This window comes from Leopardus geoffroyi, chromosome C1, assembly GCF_018350155.1.
Source record: "Leopardus geoffroyi isolate Oge1 chromosome C1, O.geoffroyi_Oge1_pat1.0, whole genome shotgun sequence".
NCBI classification, from domain to species: domain Eukaryota; kingdom Metazoa; phylum Chordata; class Mammalia; order Carnivora; family Felidae; genus Leopardus; species Leopardus geoffroyi.
The window spans coordinates 51,413,511-51,439,542 of record NC_059328.1 but is presented as its reverse complement, the minus strand read 5'-3'; the positions used below and the strand labels follow the sequence as shown (position 1 = coordinate 51,439,542).

The following is a 26,032-nucleotide window of genomic DNA, read 5'->3' as shown; positions in this document are numbered from 1 at the left end:
TTTTTTAAATTTCACTTTTCAGACTTCTGTGACTCATAGGTTATTTGGAAGTGCATTATTTAGTTTCTAAGTGTTTGGAGATTTTCCTGTTATCTTTCTGTTGCTAATTTCTAATTTGATTATGTTATGGTCAGAGAATACACTCTGATTTCAGGTCTTTTAAATTTGTTGAGGTTGGTTTTATGCCTCAGGATATGGTCTGTCTTGGTATATGCTTTTTTGGGCTTTTTTTTTTTTTTTTTTAATGTTTATTTATTCTGTGAGAGAGACAGCAAGTAGGGGAGGGGCTGAGGGAAAGGGATAGGAGAATCTCTCCTGGGGCTCAATCTCATGACCTTGAGATCAGGACCTGAGCTGAAATCAAGAGTCAGACACTTAACTGACTGAGCCATGCAGGCACCTCTATGCTTTTTGGGGTTTTGAAAAGAGTGTTTATTCTCTTATCAGGTAGACTGTTTTAAATGTCAGTTAAATCCTGTTAGTTGATGTTGCTGTTGAGTTTTACCATATCCTTGTTGGTTTTCTCTTTGGTTGTCTATCAGTTGTCGAGAGAGAGATGTCTTGAAGTTTCCAGTTATAATTGTAGATATGTCTTATTTTTCCTTTCAGTTATGTTAGTTTTTGTTTCACATAATTTATTTATTTATTTATTATTTTTTTTTTTTAAATTTTTTTTTCAACGTTTATTTATTTTTGGGACAGAGAGAGACAGAGCATGAACGGGGGAGGGGCAGAGAGAGAGGGAGACACAGAATCGGAAGCAGGCTCCAGGCTCTGAGCCGTCAGCCCAGAGCCCGACGCGGGGCTCAAACTCGCGGACCGTGAGATCCTGACCTGGCTGAAGTCGGATGCTTAACCGACTGCGCCACCCAGGCGCCCCCTGTTTCACATAATTTATAGTTATTTAGTACATACACCTTTAAGATTGCTGTGTCTTCATGTTGGATCATAGCTATTATCATCAGATAGTGTCCTCCCCCCCCCTTTTTAAAGTTTATTTATTTATTTTGAGAAAGAGAGAAAGAGAGCGTGCACAAGCAAGGGAGGGTCAGAGAGAGAGAGAGGGAGAGAAAGAATCCCAAGCAGGCTTTGTGCTCCATTCTGCAAACTGTGAGATCATGACCTGAGCTGAGATCAAGAGACGCTTAACTGACTGGGCTACCCAGGCACCCTGGTAATGGCCCTTTTTATATACTACTTTGCTTTGCTTTGAAGTCTACTTAACTGATGCTAATACGGTGACTTCTGCTTTCTTTTGATTAATGTCTGTATGGTATATTTTTTTTCCATTCCCCTATTTTAACTTCCTTATATTGTCTTATTTGAAGTGAATATTTTGTACACCATATAGGTGGGTCATATTTTAAAATTCATTCTGTCATTCTCTTTTGATTGGTGTATGTAGATCATTTACATTTAATGTTATTATTCTGCTAGGGCTTTAGTCTGCCATTTTAACTTTTGTTTGTTCTGTTTTTTGTTTTTCTGTTTTTTTTTTTAATCTTCCTGTGGGTTACCTGAACATTTTTTATAATTCCATTTTGATTTATCTATAGTGTTATTGATTGCGTATCTTTGTATAGCCTTTTTAATGGTTGCTTAAGATATTATATGCACATAATTTAATCACAAAACTGGTATTGACATTTTACCAATTTAGGTGAAGTCTAGAAATTTTATGTACCTTTTCATCCCTTTACCTTTATTGTATTATATGTAGACCTCCTTAGATAAGCAATAAGAGGAAGAAGTGCCTTGTAAGAGGAAGAAGTGCCTTGTTATTACTGCATATGAGTAGTCCCTATGTGGTCTCCACTGACACTGTGGGGGTGGAAGGCTCATACCTCCCAGGAGGTATGAAAATCTTAGTTCCCTCCTCTGATTTCTGTGATACCATGCTTGGTGAGGAGTGTTGGATGCCTTGTTACAGCTTTGTGAGGGTGAAGTCTAGCTTTCCACTTGGCCTTGCTTGTGTAGATAGGGTGGGTCCACAGTTTTTCACATTGTGTTTGGCTGCAGTAGAGTGATTATTGTCTAAAACTTTTCTATTTTGCTTTGCCCCTTTCTTGGTTTGCCCCTTTCTTGGTTCTTTGGCTGGGAAGAACAGGATTTTGTTGGGGCTTCCGCTAACCCCAGCTTGCATCATCTTTTTTGGTGTTTCTGGTTTGTGAGCTTTTCTAGCTACAAGTCTGGAGTACATAAGGCAAAAAGAAATTTTAGGTAACCCACTGTTGTGCCATTCCTTGCATTCCAAGATCCCTGCTTATTTGCCTTTTTCTCTACCTTTTAGAGTCTTGAAAAAAATGTTTATTTTAGAAAGAGAAAAAGAGACAGACGGTGTGAGCAGGGGAGGGGAAAAAAGTGAGAGGGAGACACAGAAGCTGAAGCAGGCTCCCGGCTCTGAGCTGTCAGCACAGAGTCTAACGTGGGGCTCGAACCCACGAACCATGAGATCATTACCTGAGCTGAAGTCAGAAGCTTTTAACCAACTGAGCCACTCAGGGGCCCCGTACAGTCTTTTTTTTTTTTCAGTTTATTTATTCCGAGATAGAGACTGTGCATGAATAGGGGAGGGGCAGAGAGAGAGAGGGAAAGAGAGAGAATCCCAAGCAGGCTCTGCACTGCCAGCGCAGAGACCAACACTGGGCTCAAACTCATGAAACTGTGAGATTATGACCTGAGCCGAAACCAGGAGTCGGACGTGTAACTGACTGAGCCAGCCAGCTGCCCTTGGAGTCTTCTGATGTTTATTTTATATAGACTGTCCAGGGTTTGTAGTTTTAATTAGTGGGAAGAATAGGGAAAAATATGTCTACTCCATCTGCCAGGAAGTGGAAGTGTGTCTTTTGTGACTTTGAGTGTTTAACACTTTTTTATGTGCTAACTGGCCATTCCTCTATCTTCCTTTGTGAATGTCTTATCAGCTTTTCTCCCCCATTTGAGAGGTGGTTTGTTCTGTTATTATTGAGATGTAGGACTTCTTTTTTTTTATACTAAAAAAAATTTTTTTTTTAATGTTTATTTATTTTTGAGAGAGAGAGACAGAGCATGAACAGGGGAGGGTCAGAGAGAGAGGGAGATACAGAATCTGAAGCAGTCTCCAGGCTCCGATCTGTTAGCACAGAGCCCGACATGGGGCCGAACTCACAAACTGTGAGATCATGACCTGAGCCGAAGTTGGAAGCTCAACCAACTGAGCCACCCAGGTGCCCCGAGATGTAGGACTTCTTCATATATTCTAGACACCAATCTCTTGTTAAATATGTTTTGTGAATATTTTCTCTCAGTGGGGCTTGTCTGTTCATTTTCTTAACTGTCTTTAGATATATCAGATTTTTCTTTTATGATTATTTCTATGTCATGTCTAAGAAACTTTTGCTTACTCCCAAATCATGAAGACGTTCTCCTATGTTTCCTTCTAGCAGTTTTATGGTTTTAGTATTTATATTTATGTCTATGATCCATCTCAGTTTGAATATATTGTGATGTAAGGATGGAGATTCATTCCCCCCAATATAGATATCCAGTTTTTTCAGCAATTTGGTTGAAAAATATTCCATTTCCCTATTGAATTGCTTCTTTCCCTGTATTAAGAACACCATGATAATATATTATGTACTTGAGAGAATAGGTAAGATAGGATGCTTATGAGAGAAAACCCATGAATTTAAGAACTTGAAGACCTGCCACCCCCCCCCCCCCCGCTTTTTTTAAGTAGACTCCATGCCCAACGTGGGGCTTGAACTCACAACCCTGAGATTGAGAGTTGTCTGCTCTACCAACTGAGCCAGCTAGGCACCCCTTGAAGACGCATTTTAAAATTTTGCTCTGTCATTTGTGGCTCCTTTATTTTCAGGAGTTTGTCTTCTTTGGGCACAAATGCCTTTATTTGTAGAATTGAAATACTGATTATCTCTAGCTTACAGGGTTTAGGAGAGTTTGAATGAAAACACATGTAATGATAATAATAGCTACTGTCTTTGAGTGTTTATGATATGCTAGTTATTTATTGTTTTACTTAACTGTCTTTAAAATGTTGCTTTACCTGTTGCTAGTTGTTCAGTCCAAAGCAGCATAGATTAATGCATCTCTATTTAGTAACATATACCTGCAAGTCTCAGTGTTTTTATCCAGTTGAACATCCTGTGAAATTACATGTTCATATTTTCATTGTTCTACAACTGCACATTTGTTATATAATTCTTCGTGGTTTTGCTTGAAATTTTTTTCTTGTGTCAGATAGGAAGTAGAGTATCTTATTAAAAAGTATAATTTCATTGTGGCTAAGGAATTCCGAGAATATTCTATTATTGCTAATAGATACTTTTACTATTAGTTTCCTGTGGCTGCTGGAACAAATTACCACAAACTGTGTGGCTTAAAACAACAGAAATTTATTCTCTCACAGTACTGGAGTCCAGATCCTGATATCAGTGGGCAGAAATCAAGGTTTTGGTGAAGTTATATACACTCCCTTCAGAGGCTTCCTTCAGAATCAGTTCCTTGCCTCATTCAGATTTTGGTGGCTGCTTGAGGCCGTATCACTTCTGTCTAAGGCCAGAATCTTCAAATTTCTCTTTGCTGTGTCTTCATATGGCTTTCTCCTCTGTGTGGTCCAAATAGCCTCTGTCTTCATATGAAGATATATATGATTGCACTTAGGACCCACTCATATAATCCAGAATAATATCCCCATTTTAAGATCCTTAGTCATATCTTCAAATACCCTTATATTTGTATTTATTTATTTATTTTTTGTCATCTAAGGTCCATGGGTTGGGATGTGGAGATCTTTGGAGGACCATTTTCAGCCTACCACAGACTGGTTTATGTAGTTTTACTAGAATAATTAACAATAACAACCAATAAGGTAAAAGCGCTGCTTAGAAACTTAGCAATGACAGTTTCAAAGATATAAAAAACAAAAAAAGAATCCTTCTGAAGAGCATTTTGTCACTGTATCCTAAAACTGTTAATTATCTTTACCAATTTTACGTGAGGGGAATGGGCAAAATCTAAGCCAGAAGATTATAGTATGACCCAAAGAATAAACAAGTAGAAGGCGGCCAACACTTTGTGGTTTCTTTAGTGCATCTGGCTGAACTTCTGCTGACATTTTATTTTATCCTTCTTTTTTTTTATGTTTATTTTTGAGAGACAGAGCATGAGTGAGGGAGGGGCAGAGTGAGAGGGGAACAGAGGATCTGAAGCAGGCTCTGCACCGACAGTGGCAAGCCCCATGCCAGGGTTAAACTTACCAACCGTGAGATCGTGACCTGAGCTGAAGTCAGATGCTCAACTGACTGAGCTACCCAAGTACCCATTATTATATTTTTTAAAATGTTTATTTATTTATTTTGAGAGAGACACAGTGTGTGTGTATTCATGCACGTGTGTGAGTGGGGGAGGGGCAGAGAGAGAGCGAGCCCAAACGGGCTCCGAGCTGTCAGCACAGAGTCCATTATGGGGCTCGATCTCAGAAACTGTGAGTTCATGACCTGAGCTGAAAACAAGAGTCTGGTGCTTAATAGACTGAGCCACCCAGGTGCCCCTCTGCTGACATTTTAGAAGTAACGTTTAGAAATGACTACAAAAATGTGTATTTTTTAAAATAATAAATTTCTTTTGCTTAAAGTGTAAAATTTTCACATCCACCTCTTCTTTTCTACTCACCATTCACACCCACCCCTCTTTATAAAATAGGTGCCCCTTACTGAAGCAGTGGATCCAGTGGATTTGGAAGAATACCTCATTACTCATCCTTTAGCTGTGGATTCTGGGCCTTTAAGGGATTTGATTGAATTCCCTCCAGATGACATTGAAGTTGTTTATAGTCCTAGGGACTGTAGAACCCTTGTTTCAGCTGTACCTGAAGAAAGGTAAGGAGACATTTACCTATTTTTGATTTTAGTGTAACTGGAAAGATTACCTTTCTTGATTTTACTTGGGTCCTATTTCTTGTGGTGGTGGTGTTTCCTATTATATGACCATGAACTGCAGCAACCAAATTCACAGACATCAATGCTTTCCTTACTAAATTACTAATGTATTTTCTTTTTTGAAATAGTGAAATGGATCCACATGTTAGAGATTGTATAAGAAGTTATACAGAAGACTGGGCAATTGTGATCAGAAAGTAAGTCATATATTTATTATAACATTAAAAAATACTGAGTAGGATGTATAAATGTATTAAGGTAGATTAATAATAATTATGAGACCTGGAGCACCTGGGTGGCTTAGTTGGTTGAGCTTCTGACTTCAGCTCAGGTCATAATCTCCTGGTTCTTGAGTTCAAGCCCCACATTGGGCTTGCTGCTGTCAATGCAGAGCCCTCTTCAGACCCTCCTCTGTCCCTCTCCCACTTGCTCTCTCTCAAACATAAATAAAACTTAAAAAAAAAGAAATTATGAGACCTGAAAATTCATTTGAAAAAACAGTTGAAGAAGCAAGAAGAACCTTTTGTTTATAGATATGTTCTGCTTAGGAGTTCTGCAATTACTGCTGCTTACTTCACTTACTTTCTTTATAAAACAATATGTTTGTCAGTAGTATTTCTGTATTATCATAGGTCATTAATAACTAATAATATATAATTATAATAACTTATAGTCTAATTCTTTTGGGAATTCATGGGTAGGTATTGATGAATAATTTGTATTTCTCAAAAAGAATCCAGTTTATTGAAACTTAAATAGTTAAGTTAAATTGAATAGCCTGTTTTCTAGATCAAGCTGTTTGAAAGACCTCTACCCTTTATTAACTAACTAAATATTTATAGATCCTTGACCTGTACGTCTAATCAGGTAAATATTTAAAAAAAATAATGTTTTGTTCTCCCACAAAGTTTATTTTTCTAATGGATGGTGTTTGAGATATCAAATCTGATTAAGAAATAAAAGTTTCCTTTGCTAATTTTAATTTGCATAATTAAAAGTCTTCATACTGAAAATTCTTAGCCTTATTTTATTTTTCTAAAGGAAATATAATGACTGAAGTAGTGGAGAATTCTGTTATGACCTAGTTTTCAAAAATGAAGTTATCTGTGCTAACTTGTACTAGCAACAGTGATGTATCCTTTGCTTATTGTTTTGTCCTTATGGCTGCTGTCTTATTTCACTGGGTTTAATATTATGTTAAGCATCACTTGGGGATACTGCTGACATGCTTTTTAGTTTTAGTGTGACCTAATAAAAGCCAGTCTGTTACCCTTTATAAAGAAGAGCGATTTTTATGAACTTACAATTTTGATAAGGATTTCAATAGCTAGATTTATTAGTGAATAAAACTGTTTCTCTGTCAAATAACTCAAAAATCTTCTATGCATGTATGTTGAAAACTCCTAATCAGAAATCTTAATATAATATAAACATTAATCTCAGAATCATGGAGTCTGCTACTTAATAACTCTCATCATGGGGTGCTGACCTTGGTTTAGACAAAGAGGTAAGGTAGTTAACATTTTTGGGTACTTACTATGTGTAGGGCATTTTATTGGGCACTTTATCTCAGTTAAGTTTCCAACAGATAAGATTGTTCAGGCTCAGAGCAGTTAAGTAACGTCTTTGAGGTCCCACAACCAGAAAATAGGATAGCCAAGATTAGAAGCTAGGAGCATCAGATTCTAATGCTTACATTTTTTCTGTTACATCAGATATTATTTATTATTGGCGGTATAGTAAATGGCAAAGGGGGTACTTTTATTGGACTACAAGTTTTAAAGTATCCCTGAGAGATAGAAGATAGGTGTGATTGGAACATAAGAGGAAACCATAATGCAGAATAATCTAAGGAGAAGATATATGAAGAAGCCTTGGTAGCACTTTAAGCTCAGAAACAGTGAATTGAGGCAATGGAAGGGAGACCTCGGGTAACTGTTTGACATTCGGTTACTTTGAAATCCCCTGTACCCTGATTATACAGGAGTGGCTGCTGCAGAGGTATCTGCCTCATTTTTAGAGCATCTATTATGGGTCTTGAGCTGTTAATATAGTGGCCAGGGTGGGCATGCCATGGAAGAAGAAGGAACCCTTCATACCCGGAAAAGTAGATACTGGCAGATTCTGCCTGGCAGCATGATTTGCTTCTTCTCCACAACCACCAGATATGGGGTGAGCGAGGCAGATACAGTATTTCCAGACAGATATGGGGTTATAAATTTAAAAATGAACACAGAACCCAAAATTGCCAACTATTTGATGAAGATCAGCATGCTTCAAAAGAATTATCAAACTACAAATAACAGAACTAACAATTGAAAGCTGGCAATAGAGCGGCGCCTGGGTGGCTCAGTCAGTTGAGTGTCCACCTTCAGCTCAGGTCATGATCTCACGGCTCGTAAGTGTGAGCCCTGCGCCGGGCTCTGTGCTGACAGCTCAGAGCCTGGTGCCTGCTTTGGATTCTGTGTCCATCTCTCTGCCCCTCCCCTGCTCGTGCACTGTCTCTCTTTCTCTCTCTCAAATATAAATAAACATTAAAACATATATATTTCCTCAAGGAGACATGAAAGGATATGGTAATCGTGTAAAAATCAACTAGTTATCTTTGGAAATTAATATTTTATTCAGCGAAAACATATAAAAAACTCAGCAGATGGTCTTATTGGCAAAGTGGACATCATGACCAAAGGGTGGAATAGTAAGCCAAAAGGTATGGTGGAGGTAACTCTTATGGAGAAAAAAAACGTAGGGTGAGGGGGATGGGGAGAGCCAAGAAGAGGGGCTGAATTTCCTACTTTGTAGAACTAATCAGAAGAGACCTTACTAATAAGGTGAATTTGAGCCAAGACCTGAAGGGAGTAAGGAAGTGAGCCCTTTGGATTTCAGGAATGTATTAGGCAGAGGGGAGAACAGCATATGCAAAGGCTCCATGCTGGAAGCATGCTAGGGGTGTTCAAAGAATAGCAAAGAGGTCAATGTGACTGGAATAGAATAAATGAGGGAGAGAATGCTGAGATATGAGGTCATAACAATGGTGGTGTGTGTATGGGGTTGGATGGGTAATCCTGTAGAGCCTTATCATAGCAACCAGCCGGAGGTCAGAGTGTTAATTTATAAGAGTATTGATTGGGGCACCTGGGTGGCTCAGCTGGTTAAGCATCTGACTCTTAGTTTCGGCTCAGGTCATGATCTCATAGTTCATGAGTTCCAGCCCTGTGTTACACTCTGCGTTGACAGCATAGAGCTTGCTTGGGATTCCCTCTTTCTCTCTCTCTCTCTCTCTCTGCCCCTGACTCTCTGTCTCTCTCTCTCTCTCTCTCTCTCTCAAAATAAATAAATAAACTTAAAAAAAAGAAGCTTTAAGAAAAAAGAGTATTGATCATGAATCATGTCATTCTCAGCTCTTTTGAATTTTATACTGTCAATTAATTTTTTAGGACATAAAGGAGGCAGAATGCAACACATTTCTTTTATTAGAGCAGCTTAGACATGCAACTTCACAAATTAAGGCACTTTAAAAATTTCATGAAAGAGTAAAACATCTGCTTTTGAGTAATACCTTTTATGTTATTACATTGAATATCCTTATTTTAGTTCTTCCAGAGGAAAATGCTGTCTTTTATTTTGTGATTATGCAGTGATATGATCGTGTAGCTGCTATTTTCATATCTTTAGCAACAAGACACAATATGAATGATTCATATCAAGTGTGATTCCTTACTATTTCATAAATTCACTGGTGGCAAGAACCATATCATCCTCTGGTAATCATAATTGTTTTTGCTCCAATTAAAATTTTCCCCAGTTGGGCTATATGAAGTGTGGAACAGTAATTGCTCTTGGATCTTGGTGTCTTGAATGCTCTTGGATATTGGGTTTTTAGGCAAGAAGGTTACATTAATTTCAGAGTTATTCTAAGTAATATATGTATTACGTAACAATATATGTTACGTAATATATGTATGCAGTGGTGGAGATCTTGCTGTTTTTCATTTTAAAAGTCTGCAGCCTTAGGGGCACCCGGGTGGCTCAGTCGGTTGAGCATCCAACTTCGGTTCAGGTCATGATCTCCCTGTTCCTGAGTTTGAGCCTCGTGTCAGCTCAGAGCCTAGAGCCTGTTTCAAATTCTGTGTCTCCCTCTCTCTCTCTGACCTTCCCCCACTTGCGCTCTGTCTCTCACTCTCTCAAAAATAAAAATAAACATTAAAAAAATTTTTTTTAAAGTCTGCAGTTTTAGCTTGTTTAAGATCATTTATACATAATGAGATATAGGAACTTTTTTGGCTATTTGAAATTTTAAGATTCAGTGCTTTATATTTTTCTGCCTTTAAAAAATTTACATTGTTATGAATGTAATACATATTTTCTACTCTCTCATTTTATTCTTTAACCTGGTTTCTCATTCTTTCTTTTTACTGAAAAGAAAAAAGTTCTCTGAATTGAAAGTACAACTCTGAATTGAAAGTACAACTTAAGTTATATATACATGGTTCCCATGGAAAGAAGGAGAATATAATTTACTTCTGGAATCTCATTATCTGTTCTCTAGTTGAAATAAAGGAACTGTGAATGGAAGTCTTCCTAATCGATCACTCTGGTTAAATGTTTGACACAATCAAAACTGCTGGGATGTACCCTTATTAATGTAAAGAAGTAATACAGAGAACAGTGGGCTTATTACATCGTGATGAAAATGAAAAATTTCCAAAAACTGATATGTATTTAACTATTTTATTTTGAATAGATATCATAAACTGGGAACAGGATTTAATCCTAATACATTAGATAAACAGAAAGAAAGGCAAAAAGGTTTGCCAAAACAGGTCTTTGAATCTGATGAAGCTCCAGATGGCAACAACTACCAGGATGAGCAAGTAATACTTTTATTTTTAAATTATTACAAGAAATTATTTTAAAGTAGTTTATTTTTTAATTTCTTAATTAATATATTTAATGTTTTGCACGACAGGATGATCTTAAAAGACGTTCAATGTCAATAGATGATACTCCAAGGGGTAGCTGGGCCTGCAGTATTTTTGACTTGAAAAATTCGCTTCCTGATGCTCTGCTTCCTAATTTACTTGATCGAACGCCCAATGAAGAAATAGACCGTCAGAATGATGACCAAAGGAAATCAAACCGTCACAAGGAACTCTTTGCTCTGCACCCATCACCAGATGAGGTATAGATGTTTATATATAAAGAAGCAGATGATTATTAAGATAGATATTTTGGGAATATCACATAAAGTATTCTAATAATATAGGGAATAAAACAACTGAAACATAGCTATAACTTTTAGTAAACGAAATATATATATTGTGCTTAATATATAACTTAATATAATTTCTATGAATTGAGCACATTTAGGATCTAATGAGTTCTCTTTGAGGGTAAATTGGTCCTTATTTTCTCTGCTCAGTTGTGAAGACTAAAAGTATTAGATTAATAAAATAAGTTTTTAGAAAATTATAAAGGGTTGACATATGATAAGAATGTTCATTTTAGTATTGCTTGTCAATTTGTAGGAAGAGCCAATAGAACGACTTAGTGTTCCTGATGTGCCCAAAGAGCATTTTGGTCAAAGACTTCTTGTAAAATGTTTATCACTCAAGTGAGTATTTATTTTGTTTACTGTATAACTTTTATTTTTCAAATAACATTTTGAATATTAGTATAACAAAATCCTAGTAGATTTTATGCTTGTATTTGTATCCTTTTGAGAAGTATTGTTCTTCTATACGTAATTTTAAGTGCTACTAAGCATTAAAACTATTGTATGAGGGTAAGCTTTAAGAACATTTTTGGCTCACAGGTGAAGATGACTTTTTGTCACAGCTGTATAATTAGTCTTAAAACTTGAACAAAAATTTGCTGAATTTTCTTGTGTTTACCGGACACTGTACTTGGCTTAGGGAATATAAAGGCAAAGTATCTTTTCCCTTAAAGACTTGATTATACAAGCCTACATGGTGGGCTTTGTGGGTGTTTTGAAGATTCTGAGTTTATATATTTTTCTTTATGTAAAAAAGTTAAATGACTTCTGATCTAACGTCATCGAAGTGATAATGTCCTGAATTTATATTCTTCACAAAGTGCTTTATTTTATTTTAATTTCTCTATTTTAACTCATCTTGTCTTCAGTGTAATTCTATAAGGTATATATTATTTTCTTCATTTTACAAATGAGGAAATCAAGATTCAAAAGCATTAGCAGAAGTGAACTGACTGGCATGCTCACTGTTTTGCACCCAGTAACTGAAAAAAACAAAACAAAACACCTCGATGCTGTTTTCATTGTATCATGTTAATATTATGGTTAATTACCAGTTCTGACTTAAGAAAAAGGAAGTTTTAATACATAGAACTTTCTAAAAGGAGCAACTCATAGGGACAGACCACTTCCGTGTCTGGATAACTTAGGCAGTTTTCTTCCTTTGAAAGCTAAGGCATTATGTATTTAGTTAGATTTATCTAGAAAGTTGTTAGAGCTTTAGTGCATTGAGTCTTTTGAATATCATATTCTTTTTTTGTTTTTTTATTTGCTTTGACAGCTTTCTTATGATATAATTTAAATATAAAATTCACCCTTTTAAAGTCAGTGGTTTATTTGTTTTTATTTATTTAAAAAATTTTAATTCCAATATAGTTAACATACAGTATTTTATTATCTTCTGGTGTACAATATAGTGATTCAGCAGTTTTGTATATTATTTATTGCTCATCATGATAAGTGTACAGTTAACCCCTTCTCCTATTTCACCCATCCTCCTTCCCTACCCACCTCCCCTCTGGTAACTATCTGTTTGTCCTCTGTAGTTAACAGTCTGGTTTCTGGTTTTTTGTTTGTTTTTGTTTTTTTTTTAATTCCACATATGTGTGAAATCATATGGATTTTCTCTTTCACTGATTGAATTATTTCACTTAGCATTATATTCTCTCTGTTCCTTTCTTCTCTTGCTCACTTCTTTCATGATTTGCTAGCTTTCTTTAGTGATATACTTGGATCCCTAGCTCTTTATTTTTTGCATATCTGTTACTGGGTTTTGATTTGTGGTTACAATTAAGTTTATGTATAACATCTTATGACTAAGCAGTCTATATTAAGTTGCTTGAGTTTGAACCCATTCTTTACCACCCCCCACCTATGTTTATAAAAGGTATCCTACTTTACATCTTTTTATTTTGTGGATCCTTGACTGAGTTTTACAGATATATTTAATTTTGCTGCTTTTGTGCTTCCTACTTTTCTTATTCCTGCTTATGGTCTTTCCTCTCAAAGAGTCCCCTTTAAAATTTCTTGTAGGGCTGGTTTAGTGGTCATGAATTCCTTTAACTGTTATTTGTCTGGGAACCTCTTTACTCTCATTCTGTTCTAATGATAGCTGGATAAAGTGTTCTTGGCTGCAGGTTTTTTTCTTTCAGCACTTTGAATATATCTTGCCATTCCCTTTGGCTTGCAAAGTTTCTGCTGAACAATCAGCTGGTAGCCTTATGGAGTTTTCCTTGTATGTATGTAACTTTTCTTTTGCTGCTTTTAAAATTCTCTGCTTTATCGCTGCTTTTTGCCATTTTAATTACAATGTGTCTTGGTGTGGACCTCGTTGGGTTGATTTTGTTGGGGGCTCTCTGTGCTTCCTCAATCTGGATTTCTGTTTCCTTCCCCAGATTTGGGAAGTTTTCAGCTATTATTTTTTCAAATAAATTTTCTGCCCCTGTTCCTTTCTCTTCTTCTGGGATTCCTGTAATGCAAATGTTATTATGCTGGATGGTGCTGCTGAGTTCCTTAAGTCTGTCTTCATTTTTTATTATTTTGTTTCCCTCTCTCCTCTTCAGCTTGATTGCTTTCCATTTCTCAGTCCTCTAATCCTCTAATCCAGGTCACTAATCCTTTCCTCTGTTTCCTCTAGTCTCCTATTTATTCCATCTAGTGTCTTTTTAATTTTAGTTACTGAGTTCTTCATCTCTGATTGGTTCTTTTGTATGTTTTCTATCTCTTTGTTATGGGTCTCACTGAGGTCCTCCACTTTTTCTCAAGTTCTGTGAGTGTCTTTATGACCATTCCTTTAAATTCTCTGTCAGGCATATGACTTATTTCAGTTTTGTTTAGTTCTCTTTTGTCCTGTTTCTTTCATTTGTGACAAATTCCTCTGTCTCCTCATTTTGTCTAACTCTATGTGTCTGTTTCTGTGTGTTAGGAAAGTTGGCTATGTCTCCTGCTCTTTCAAGTAGTGGCCTTAAGAAGAGGTCTTGTAATGCCCTGCAGTGTAGTGTCCCCTGTTCACCAGATCCTTGATGATTGAGGAGGTCTCCTATGTGTCATTCAGGTGTCCTGTCAGGGCTAAGCTGCTTTTGCCTTTAGTTTGTCATCTGTGATGGTTCTTTTTGCCTCTTGTGGACAGGATTTTGTCCCTTTGGTGTTAGCGGGTGAATCTAAGGTCGCCTTGGGCTTAAGTTGAGTCAGACCAGGTATTTGCCAGAAATGTAGCGGCACCAAACTGCTGGACACCTTCCATGTTGTCTCCTGAGAAGCTTTCGTTGGTGTCTGCCCCCAGCCCCCAGCTGGGGCCAAAGGGGGACTGGTATGTTTGGTTATTTTTCTCTCTTCCCAGGGTAGGAGTCGCTTTATAGTAGTGTTGGCTCCTATCAGGGCTGCTTGCCCACTGTCAGGCTTGTGGCACCGCTTTGGACGGGTTCTGCCAAGGGATATTGCAGGGGGCAGGTCTGCAGGAGAATGCAGAGGCATGGTGTGCTCTTAGCAGTTTAGGTGCAGGTGTTGGCAGTATGCTGGTTCCTGCAGATATTTAGGTTGGGGCATCAGGGAGGGAAAAGGCACCCACCAGCTCTTTTGCTCCTGGAGAAGTCTCTCAATGATCCCTGCCCCTCCAGCAATGTTCTGAGATTAGTAAACAAATCTTCCTCCTGAATACACCAGGAATTTTTCAAGGTGATACTTCTGTGCTGTAAAATCTGAGGGACTGTTTGTTGTGCTGTCTCATTAAGGGTGGGAACTCAGTTTCATTTTGCCCTCCTGGCTGATTTTTAAAATTCGAGGTGTTTAGCCTCACTGTAAGAACTCACAAAATTTGGCCTCTCTGATTTAAAAAAAAAAAAATTAAAAAAAAAATTTTATTTTGAGAGAGAGAGAGAGAGAATGAGCAGGGGAAAGGCAGAGAGAGAAGGAGACACAGAATCTGAAGCAGGCTCCAGGCTCTGAGCTGTCAGCATAGAGCCCGACACAGGGTTCGAACTCACGAACCATGAGATAACCTGAGCTAAAGTCGGATGCTTAACTGACTGAGCCACCCAGGCACCCCTGGCCTCTCTGATTTTCAAAGTCACATGTTATTAGTCTGCCCCCTCTGGGTTCCCTGTGACGGGGTGCTTAGTGAGAGTCTCATTTTGTTTCTGCATTTACTGTTTCCTTCCCTCCTGTGGATGGTCCTGTGGGTTCATTTAGCTCCTCACCTGCTCTTCCTCCTTCCTTTGATGTGGCCTCTTCTCTACATTTAGCTGTGGAGAGTCTGTTCTGCCAGTCTTTGGGTTGGGTTATTTACACTTATGTGGGTGTTATCTATGGGAAGAGGTGAGCTTAGGGTCTTCCTACTCCACCATCTTCCGTGGAAGTCTAACATCAGTGGTTTTTAGTAAATTCAGAGTTGTACAACTATTGCTGTGACTAATTCTGGAACATATTCATCACCCCAGAGAGAAACTTCATACCTGTATTAGTTTGTTCCAGCTACCATAATAAAATACCATAGACTGGGTAGCTTAAACAACAGAAATTTATTTTCTCACAGTGCTGGAGAGTGGAAGTTGAAGTTCAAGGTGTTGGTAGGATTGGTTTCTGATGAGACTTCTCTTCCTGGCTTGTAGATGGCCATCTTCTTCTTGTTCCCCGATATGACATTTTCTTTGTTCCTGCATGAAGAGAGAAAGTTCTCTGGTGTTTCTTTTTCTTTTTATAAAGACACCAGTCTTTTTGGCTTAGGGTCTCACCCTAATTTTGTCAGTAGTGTGTTTTGGTAGGCCTTGGAATGATTAAAAATTGCTTTTTTGGAGCACCGGTGTGGCTCAGTCGGTTAAGCACCTGACTCTTGATTTTGGTTCAGGTCCTGATCTTGCAACTTGTGAGATCAAGTCCTATGTCGGGCTCTCCCCTGACAGCGCAGAGCCTGCTTGGGATTCTCTCTCTCCCGCTGTCTTTACCCCTCTCCTGCTCTCTCAAAAGAAATAAGTATTTTAAGAAATTGCCTTTTTAAAAAGTGTTTTTTGAATTCTCAACATTTCAAATAAATGAGCACTTAACAGTGGGGAAAAAAGCAACCTTTTTTGCAGCTTGGTGCACTTGCATTGAGTATCTGGTGCTCAAATAGTATTTCTTGACAAACTCAAGCACGTGTATGTTTGGTTGCCTGGGAGTAGCATAGTATGCGTTTTTTAAGTTTTCATACTGAGTGTATGAGAGGTATACATTTAAAAACAGAAAAGAAAAAAAAATACAACCATGGCAGTCCCTTTGTATAATGGAAGAGCCTTTTGAAACATTAAAGAAAAAAATGAAATGATGTATCTCATTTAAAATATTCTTGTCATGCATTAGTAGCTTTTCTTAATGTGAAGCACACTCGTTGTTTCCTCAAAACTTTTAACCTTTGTTCATCATACTAACAATAGGGATCTTTAAATACTGTCCAAGAATATCATAGAGAAAGTTATTATGCATGAATTTTATGGTGCTAAATTACAAAATAGGATACTCATTTTCTGAATAAGCAGTTAACATTTATCTTTGATCTATTTTTGCTTATTTTTATCTGAATCTAAAATTTATATGAAAATGCAAAGGGCTGAAAGGAGGCAGGGAAGTTTTGAAGCAGTTTACAAAACAAAATAGGTATTAATACTTAGTATAAAGCTACAGTAAGCTAATTACCTAAGACAGAAGCTAATGAAGACAATATAGCACTGACATACAATTAGAAAATTAGTCCAATGGAGTAGGGCTAAAAAATAGACCTATGTGTGTATTTTGATTTACAATTACAGTGGCACTACAGTAGCCCCCCTCTTCTCCATGTATGCAGTTACCAGTGGTCAACTGCTGTCCAGGCACAGATGATGATCCTTCTGACTTATCAGAATATCAGTAATAGCATAACTCTATGTCACAATGTCTGTGTTATTTACCTCAGTTGATTTCATACGTAGACATTTTATCAGGTCATATCATTGTAAGGAAAAGGAGGATTAATATAATACAGTAAAGTATTTTGAGAGAGAGAGAGAGAGACTGCATTCACATATCTTTTATTAAAGTATGTTGTTATAGTTGTTCTGTTTTGTCATTAGTTATTGTTGTTAATCTCTTACTGTGCCTAAAGTATAAATTAAACTTTATCACAGGTAGCATATGCATTGGAAAAAACATTGTATATATGGGTTTCAGTACTGTCTACAAGGTTTCAGGCATCCATGGGAGGTGTTAGAACATATTTTTTGCAGATAAGGGGAGACAACTGTATAGACAGTTGGGAAAGGTAATCTTTTCAATAAATTGACAGGACAGTTGGATATCTGTGTCTCTCTGTTTCTCTATCTTTCTCTGTCATACAGAGGGAGAAGATGTTTTCAGTACATTCACTTGACAAAGCATCTGTATACAGAATGAATAAAGAAGTATAAATAGATGAGGAAAATGCCAAACAAAAAATAGAAAAATGGTCCAAAAGAGGGTGTCTGTGTGGTCATAAATAGATGAAGATGCATATTAAAAGTCCAGTGTGATAACAGATACCCACTGAAGTTGCAGAATCAGAAAGAGTGACAGTAACAAGTGTTAGAGAGTTTGTACAGTAGGCTTTGTAGAGGTTGAGCCATGTAGACAGTATCACCAAAATTTCTGTTCTTTTGGCTTCTGGGTTGGGTTCTGCTAAGAGAGACATCAACAGAAGTCAGAGGATGGAAGAGAGTGAAATCAGTGGTATTTACTTATATCCTTTTACTCATTCCCTGCTAGGTCATGTTGATTGGTTGCCTTCTCCTCCAAAGGCCAGTGTTTCTGTGAAAGCCCCTTGTATACCTGTTCTTTCTCAGTTTTGGTTTACCACTTCTAAGGTCTCCTTTAGGTCAAGGATTGGTAATGACTCCCTGCGATTGTTGTCTCCAGAGAATTGTACTCTCTCTAGTTGTTTTCCTAAATCTTATCGGAATCTTTGTGAATCCCCCTTCATTCAACTCAACCAAATGCGACTGTGTGTTATCTCCTGTAAAGACTTTGATACTCTCATGACAAAAAAAAAAAAAAAAAAAAAAAAAAAAAATGAACAATGTAGAACAGGGTTTTTATAACCTTGGCACTATTGACATTTTTGTCTGGATAATTCTTTGTTGTCAGAGGCTCTCCTGTACAATGCAGAATGTTTAGCCACAGCCCTGGCCTCTCTACTCACTAAATATCAGTAATATTCCTGCAGTAATGATAACTTAAAATGCTTCCAGACATTGCCAAATGTCCTATTGGGGGAAAAATCATCCTTTATTGAGAATCACTGCTCTAGAGTTTTAGTTAACCTCATGTTACATATTATTCCCTTTTTTAAAATATTTTTAATTAATTCATTTATTTTGAGAGAGAGAGAGAGAGAGAGAGAGAGAGAGAGAGAGCGCGCTAGAGCATGCAGCCGTGGGGGAGGGACAGAAAGAGGTAGAGAGAGAATCCCAAACAGGCTCCATGCTCAGTGTGGAGCCCAACATGGGGTTTGACCTCACAACTGTGAGATCATGACCTGAGTTGAAATGAAGAGTTGGGTATTTGATTGAGTACCCAGGTGCCCCACATATTACTTTATTCAGCAAATAGTTACTAAGTGTTTACCGTATGTAAGTCAAGTTCTTGGAAATGAAATTAGACATCTTGATTTAAGCATGCAGTTATAAAATACATTTTTACATATTCATATAGTGAAAATTTGTATTTGAGCATTAAAAAGCATGGTTAGATTAATATTTATGACAGGGAAATATACCCATAAAATATGCAGTTGAGAAAGCAAGACTACTAAATATACAGTGACACACTTCATTTAAAAAAAAAATCCAGTTGGGGCACCTGGGTGGTCCAGTCGGTCAGGCGTCCGACTTCAGCTCGGGTCATGATCTCACGGCTTGTGGGTTTAAGCCCTGAGCCACGTGTTGGGTTCTGTGCTGACAGCTCAGAGCCTGGAGCCTGCTTTGGATTCTGTGTCTCCCTCTCTCTCTGCTCCTTTCCCACTCACACTCTGTCTCTTTCTCTCAAAAGTAAATGAATGTTAAAAAATAAATCCATTTACCAAGTGCAATTATACATAGACAAAAGGCTAGACGGATAGGCACTGAAACTGTTAATTTTGGTTCTCTCCATGTGGTGGAATTTTGTATGCTCCTGTTTTTCTCTGAAATTTTGAATGTGTTTTCTTAGTTTTTCACATTGAATATATGAAATTACCTAATGGAAGTAGTGGTTGATTTAGACTGAAAGATATACTTGCAAAAGTGTTTCAGAAGGAGGGGTAGCATAGATGGTATAGCACAGATGTAGAAATGTTAAACTAATTGCTTTTTTTCTTAAAGGTTTGAGATTGAAATTGAACCTATTTTTGCAAGTTTGGCTTTATATGATGTCAAGGAAAAGAAAAAGGTAAGATTATATGATTTGAACATAGTCTTTTGTCACATTCCTAGGTTTCAGAAACTTGTTTTCAAGTTGTTTTATAAGTAATGATTTTTTGAGAATTGTTAAACATGATTATTTATTTATTTATTTTTATTTATTAAAGTTTATTTATCGAGAGAGAGCGAGAGAGAGAGAATGAGCAGAGGAGAGGCAGAGGGAAAGGGAGAGAGAGAGAATCCCAAGTAGGCTCTGTGCTGACAGCAGAAAGCCCAACTTGGGGCTTGAACTCATGAACTCTGAGATCATGACCTGAGCTAAAACCAAGAACCAGATGCTTAACTTACTACCCATACAGTCGCCCCTAAATATGGATCTTTTCAAAAGAAAATAGAAATTTAATTTATTAAGACTTGTTAAACATATTTTCTTACTATAAAATAGTTTAGTTGATACCTAGTTTTTATTTAATGGAAAGAATTCCAAAAGCAAATAGCAGAAGCAACTTTCTTTAAAATTAAGGAAAAGTTAATACAAGAAAAGCATTTTAGGCAAATAATGTATAAAGGATTAGAATCATTATAAAGTTTTGTTGATGTGATTTAAAAATTCACACTAGCTAAAAAGATCATTTATATATGCTTGAAGTCTTTTATCTTAAATACTGCTTTAGTTTTACCATTGTATCTTTATTGCACTTAGGAGTCTTTCAGAGGGCTATCTCATGCAGCATTTTTTAAATAATGTTTATTTTTTGAGAGGGAAAGAGAGAGAGAGAGAAAGAAAGAGGGCACAAATAGCGTAGGGGCAGAGAGAGAGGGACTCAGAGAATCTGAAGGAGACTCCGTGCTGTCAGTGCAAAGCCTGAGGTGGGGTTTGCTTGAAGCCGTGAACTGTGAGATCATGATCTGAGCCAAAATTGGATGCTCAAGTGACCAAGCCACCCAGGAGCCCCTCATACAGGATTTCTTAATATTCTAAGCTTAATGTGTGGTAGAAACTAACTACTTTCAGTGACTTCTACTGTCAACATATTATAGATTTCTGCTGTGGAACTCTGCCCCAGCAACTTGTATTTGCTAAATCAAATTTGCTAAAATATTATTTGTATAATTCTTTTAATTCTCAATTTGAGGTAATTCATCTCAATAATTTCTTTGTGTACTTTATTACAGGTTACATTTCTAATCAAAAGAGCTTGGGATAGAGTTCTTTAGAATATATTTCTTGTATATTTCTCAGATAGTTTTGTATATTTCTTTTTGCTTTTATTTAGACATATAAAGATTGGTCAATGAAATATATGATATACAGTATGTTAGTGTAATGTTGTAATATCTGTAATATTTTAAGACTGAGTATGCTTGATATTTGCAAAATGTACAGATTTTAAAATTTAATATGTGAATTTTTGTTTTTTTTTTTTTTAGATTTCAGAAAACTTTTATTTTGACCTTAATTCTGAGCAGATGAAAGGATTATTACGTCCCCATGTACCACCTGCTGCCATTACCACTTTGGCAAGATCAGCTATTTTTTCTATCACTTATCCTTCCCAAGATGTTTTTCTTGTAATAAAGGTAAGAGTAATGTTAAATAAATTAGTTTGTTTGTGTAGTGTCTGTATATTTGTCTCCCTATGAATATCACAAGGTTTTTAAGGGTAAGGATTTTATCTTCATGTGTTTTTTTTGTCTTAAAACTTCTTAACACAGTACTGGATGTAGACTGTAGTCTACCTAAAAAAAACTACCTAAGTTTTTTTTTTTTTTTTTTTTGAGTGGGAACTCTATTAGGGTTCTCGATCAGTAGGCTGGAAATACACACACATGTATGTACACACATACAGGTAGAGATTGACTGATTTTAAGGAATTGGCTTGTGTGATTGTGGGGGCTGGCAAATTTGAAATGTGTAGGGCAGGTTGGCAGGCTGGAATGCAGGTAAGAGTTGGTATTGTAGTCTTGAATCTGAATTGGGCAGCAGACTGGAGACTCAGGCAGGGTTTCTATGTTGCAGTCTTGAAAATTACTTCTTTGGGAAATTTCCATCTTTGGTCTCAAGGCCTTCACCTGATTGGATGAGGCACACTCACATTGTGGAGAGGGTAGTCTGCCTTACTCTACTGATTTAAATGCTGATCACCTCTAAAAAATACCTTTACAGCACCATCTAGGTAGGTTTGATTAAATAACTGGGCATTATAGCCTACCCAAGTTGGCATATACAATTAAGTTTCATAGGAGTCTTATTATGATGTTATCACTTAGTTTCTAAATTATATAAATACTAATATCTAAATCATTGAGGTCACGGAACATTATGATTTGACTGTCCTCCAATTAAGAATAAGGATTACAAACATAGGGAAGAATAAAAAACGAGGCCAACTGTAAAACAGACTCTTAACTATAGAGAACATACTAAGGGTTGCTGGAGGGGAGTTGGACTGAGGGATGGGTTAAATGGGTGACAGGTATTAAGAAGGGCAGTTACTGTGATAAGCACGGGGTGTTTTATATAAGTGATGAATCTCTAAATTCCACTCCTGAAACTAATATTATCCTATGTATTACGTGACTGACATTTAAATTAAAAATTTGAAATAAACAAAGCAAAATAAACACAAAAACTGAATAAGGATTATGAATTCTAAAATCTGAATATTATGAAGCTGCTTAGCTTAAGTTGAGGAATAATTTACTATAACTTGACCTTGACTTGAAAGAAGCTTAAAATATATTCATTAATCATTTTATCTTTATTTATATAAAATTATAAAAGGTAATGAATTTTACAATAAGGTTATAAAGTGGATTGTCACAGAATGAATCCTGTTTACCCACAGGAATAATGTCCTAATTTGTCGACACATTCCCATTGAATTCAGCTTAAAATAGATCTTAGCTACAATGAATCCTACAAGCACAGATTTAGCAGCAGTGGTCTTCAGAAACTCAGAATAAAGTTCTAAATATTAATACAGTTGAGAAATACTGTATATACAAGTACCTTTACATGGGAAAATAGTACATTTTCATAAAAATAGAACATATTTAAGGAAACGAGATGAAAAGATACAGCTGATGATTCGAATATTGACTGCATGAAAATGAGATTATTTAGTGACAAGATTTGGTTGAGAGTGAACAGTTTAGATAGGATTAAGGGTAAGAAACATTGTAAATGTTCAATATGAGTAAATAGGGAGATAAATCAATGTACATCCATATGATGGGATACTACGGCAAATAAAACCACTATTTGGAAGAAATTTTAATGATATAGAAACGCATGTGTGATATAATATTCAGTGAAAAATAAGTCTGGCACAAAACTCTATGGAATGATCTCAATTGTGTAGAATATATATGTACATAAAAATATGTATATACATAGAAAATGACTTCCCTGTAATTTCAAAAAAATGAACAAGTTAAAATATTATTAAAAATTTAAAGGAGATGTATTTAGGAGGTTTTGCTAAATCACTTCTGGTGCAGCAGGATGTTTTTGTTTCTTGAGAGGAAAAATGCCATTGATCTGTGTATTGGTGAGCTACTGCTATTCAAGAACAGAAAGAGAAAATCCCAGTGGCATGCAACAACAAACGTTTGTTTGGGTCATGCATCCAGGTTGTCTGGTGGTCAGTTGATGTAGGTTGTACTCTCCTCGAGGTGGCTGTGCTCCTGAAACCGTCTTTTGGTTGGTTGGGGCTCATTTGATTCAGCTGGAGCTGTACTTCTTTGTATATTGCTTTTTTAGCAGGCTAGCTTGGTTTATTCTCATGGTAATTGCAGAAATGCCAAAGAGCAGACCCCCCTGCACAGGCACTTTTCAAGCCCTTGGTTGCATCACACAGGCTAACATTGTATTGGCCAAGACAAATCATATGACAGAACACAAAAGCAAGAAGTTAGGATATATACTTGGCGTCTTTATTCAGAGGAATTCCAGTGTCAGGTGGCAGTGAGGGGGATAAAGGAAGGGTGAAGAATTGGGGCTATTAAGTGCAATCTATCACTGTCTGAGATACGGGAATTCTGGCTCAGCCAGGATTAGGTCTTCCTTGTTCATTTTTGTGTCCTGTTTATTAGCATACTTTCTGGTAAATAGGTGAAGGGGTAATATCATTGTGTTTGGATTATTGTTTATGGAAGACTGACATTTTAGAGAACAAAAACAAAGCTCTTTGAAAGAAACCCACAAATAGATGAAGAAAAACGTGGGTTACAATAAGGTAATGATAACAAAATAAGCTTAATTTCATTTAATTTTTTATTGAGGTGTGACATAGTTATAGAAAATACACAAAAGTCATAAATACATGATTTAATGAATTATCCCTAAATAAATATATTCTGTTACCACCCACCCATGTTAAGAAACAAAACATTACCGGAATCCCAGAAACTGCCCATGTACCATTCACCGCTCCTTTTTTTTTCCCTCAAAATTTTTGCTTGTTTTTGAACACTATGTTAATAGGATCCAACATTATATATATTTCGTGACTTGCTACATGATTGTGTGATTATACCGCTGTATGCAAGTTTTAAATTCATTTACATTGCTGGAACTCCTGGGTGGCTCAGTTGGTTAAGCGTCCGACTTTGGCTCAGGTAATGATCTCAAAGTTCATGGGTTTGAACCCCATGTCGGGCTCTGTGCTGACAGCTCGGAGCCTGCAGCCTGCTTCAGATTCTGTGTCTCCTTCTGTCTCTCTGTCCCTCCTGTGCTCATGCTCTGTCTCTCTCTCTCAGAAATAAATAAACATTAAAAAATAATAAAAATAAAATTCATTTACATTGTTGTTTAGTATTGTATGAATATATCATAATTCATTTTACTGATGATAGACATTTTGGTTAATTTAATTTTGTGGCTTTTATCAGAAATTCTGTAAATATTTGCATTCCATGAGGATAGACATATGCATACACTTGTATTTAGTTTATTCTTGGGAGTAGAATTGCTAAGTCACAGAATATTTGTATGTCAGCTTTGGTAGATGCTATCAAATAAATGTTTTCAGTCTCTGTGACAGTTGCATTCCCACCAGCAGTGAATAAGAGTTTCAGCTAGTCATACTTGATATTTATCAGTTTTTTTAAAAATTGAAGTATAAAATATGTACAATGAGATATTTACAAATCTGGAGTAAACAGCTTGGTGAATTCTTCCATGTGTGTTTGCCTGTGTAATCACTCTTGAGCTCAAGTCATAGAATATTTCCATTGCGTAATTATTCTGGAGGGTTCTTGTGTTTCTCTTTCTAGTGACTACCCCTGCCCTTCTAGATAACTAGTATTCTAACTTCTGTCACCATTGTTAGCTTTTCTTCTTCTTGAAGTTCATATGAAAGGAATCATAATAACGAGTCTTCTGTGCCTGGCTTCTTTCACTCAATATAATGGCTGTGAGAGTCCTCCATAGGAGGAGAGCCACCCAGGTGCCTTTTTTGGTTCCACTGGTCTATTTGTCTTTTCTTGGTACCACTACTATACTGCTTTCATTATTGTAGCTTTATAATAAGTGGTGTATTTTTTTTCCAGCTTGACTTTTTATATTTTTGTGTAAATTTTTACTTGTCAGTCTCTTCAACCCCTCAGTATAGGCATGCTCTCTTTCTCTCAAGAAATAATGTACAGAGATGTTGACTGGCATTGCATTAAATATATAGATCAATTTGAGAAAGTTGACATCTTTAAACTATTGTTTTTCAGTCAATGAACATGATATATTCCTTCATGTTTTTAGGTCTTTTCCTCTCATATATTCTTGGTGATTTGGTATTTTTGATTATATTATAAATGGTATCACTTAACATTTTTCATTTTAAATTACATACAAAATTTCATTTGTCACTGGTATATAGAAATTGTTTTCTTTGTAAGCTTTGTTTACAATTAGCAATATGCACAGGGTGTCCATCTTTATTAATTTTTACATACTGAACTTAAGTACATCTAGATCAAGATGTAGAATATTAGCAAATGGCCTTCTTTGTGCCCTTTCCTACTATACTGACTTTTACCATATATTGGCCTCTTTTGAAACTTAATAGGAAAGGAATCGTATAGTATAAATTCTTGTCTCTGGTATTCTAAAGAATTAGGTTAAGATTCATCTAGGCTTTTTGCGTGTAGCAGTAGTTGTTTTTAATCCTATATAATATTCTGTTATATGAATATATCACTGTTTTTCCATTCTCATTGTTGGACATTGGGTTTATTTCTACAACCGGTTTCCCTACATGGATATTCCAATTTTTACTCTTTTCAACAGTTTTGAGAATATCAGCTGCTCCATTTCCTTCTTAACACTTGCCATCATCGGATTTTATTGTATTTGACATTTAAATTTTATTAATTTTGTTTTATATTCTGGTTTGTATTTTATTTCTGATATGTTTGTCATGTTATATCAATTTTTTTAA

At 36.4% G+C, this 26,032-nt stretch overlaps 1 protein-coding gene across 14 annotated transcripts in view; it reads left to right on the top strand.

Annotated features, from left to right (window-relative positions):
- The window catches only part of DOCK7 (dedicator of cytokinesis 7), a 228,122-nt gene that overhangs the window by 31,469 nt on the left and 170,621 nt on the right, over positions 1–26,032 (top strand). For all 14 annotated transcript variants that reach the window (XM_045477649.1, XM_045477651.1, XM_045477648.1 and 11 more), the window contains exons 3-9: positions 5,704–5,879; positions 6,068–6,136; positions 10,684–10,813; positions 10,909–11,121; positions 11,468–11,553; positions 19,554–19,620; positions 21,024–21,173. In XM_045477649.1, the coding sequence (XP_045333605.1) occupies positions 5,704–5,879; positions 6,068–6,136; positions 10,684–10,813; positions 10,909–11,121; positions 11,468–11,553; positions 19,554–19,620; positions 21,024–21,173 (891 nt within the window). The remainder of the gene's footprint in view (positions 1–5,703; positions 5,880–6,067; positions 6,137–10,683; positions 10,814–10,908; positions 11,122–11,467; positions 11,554–19,553; positions 19,621–21,023; positions 21,174–26,032) is intronic.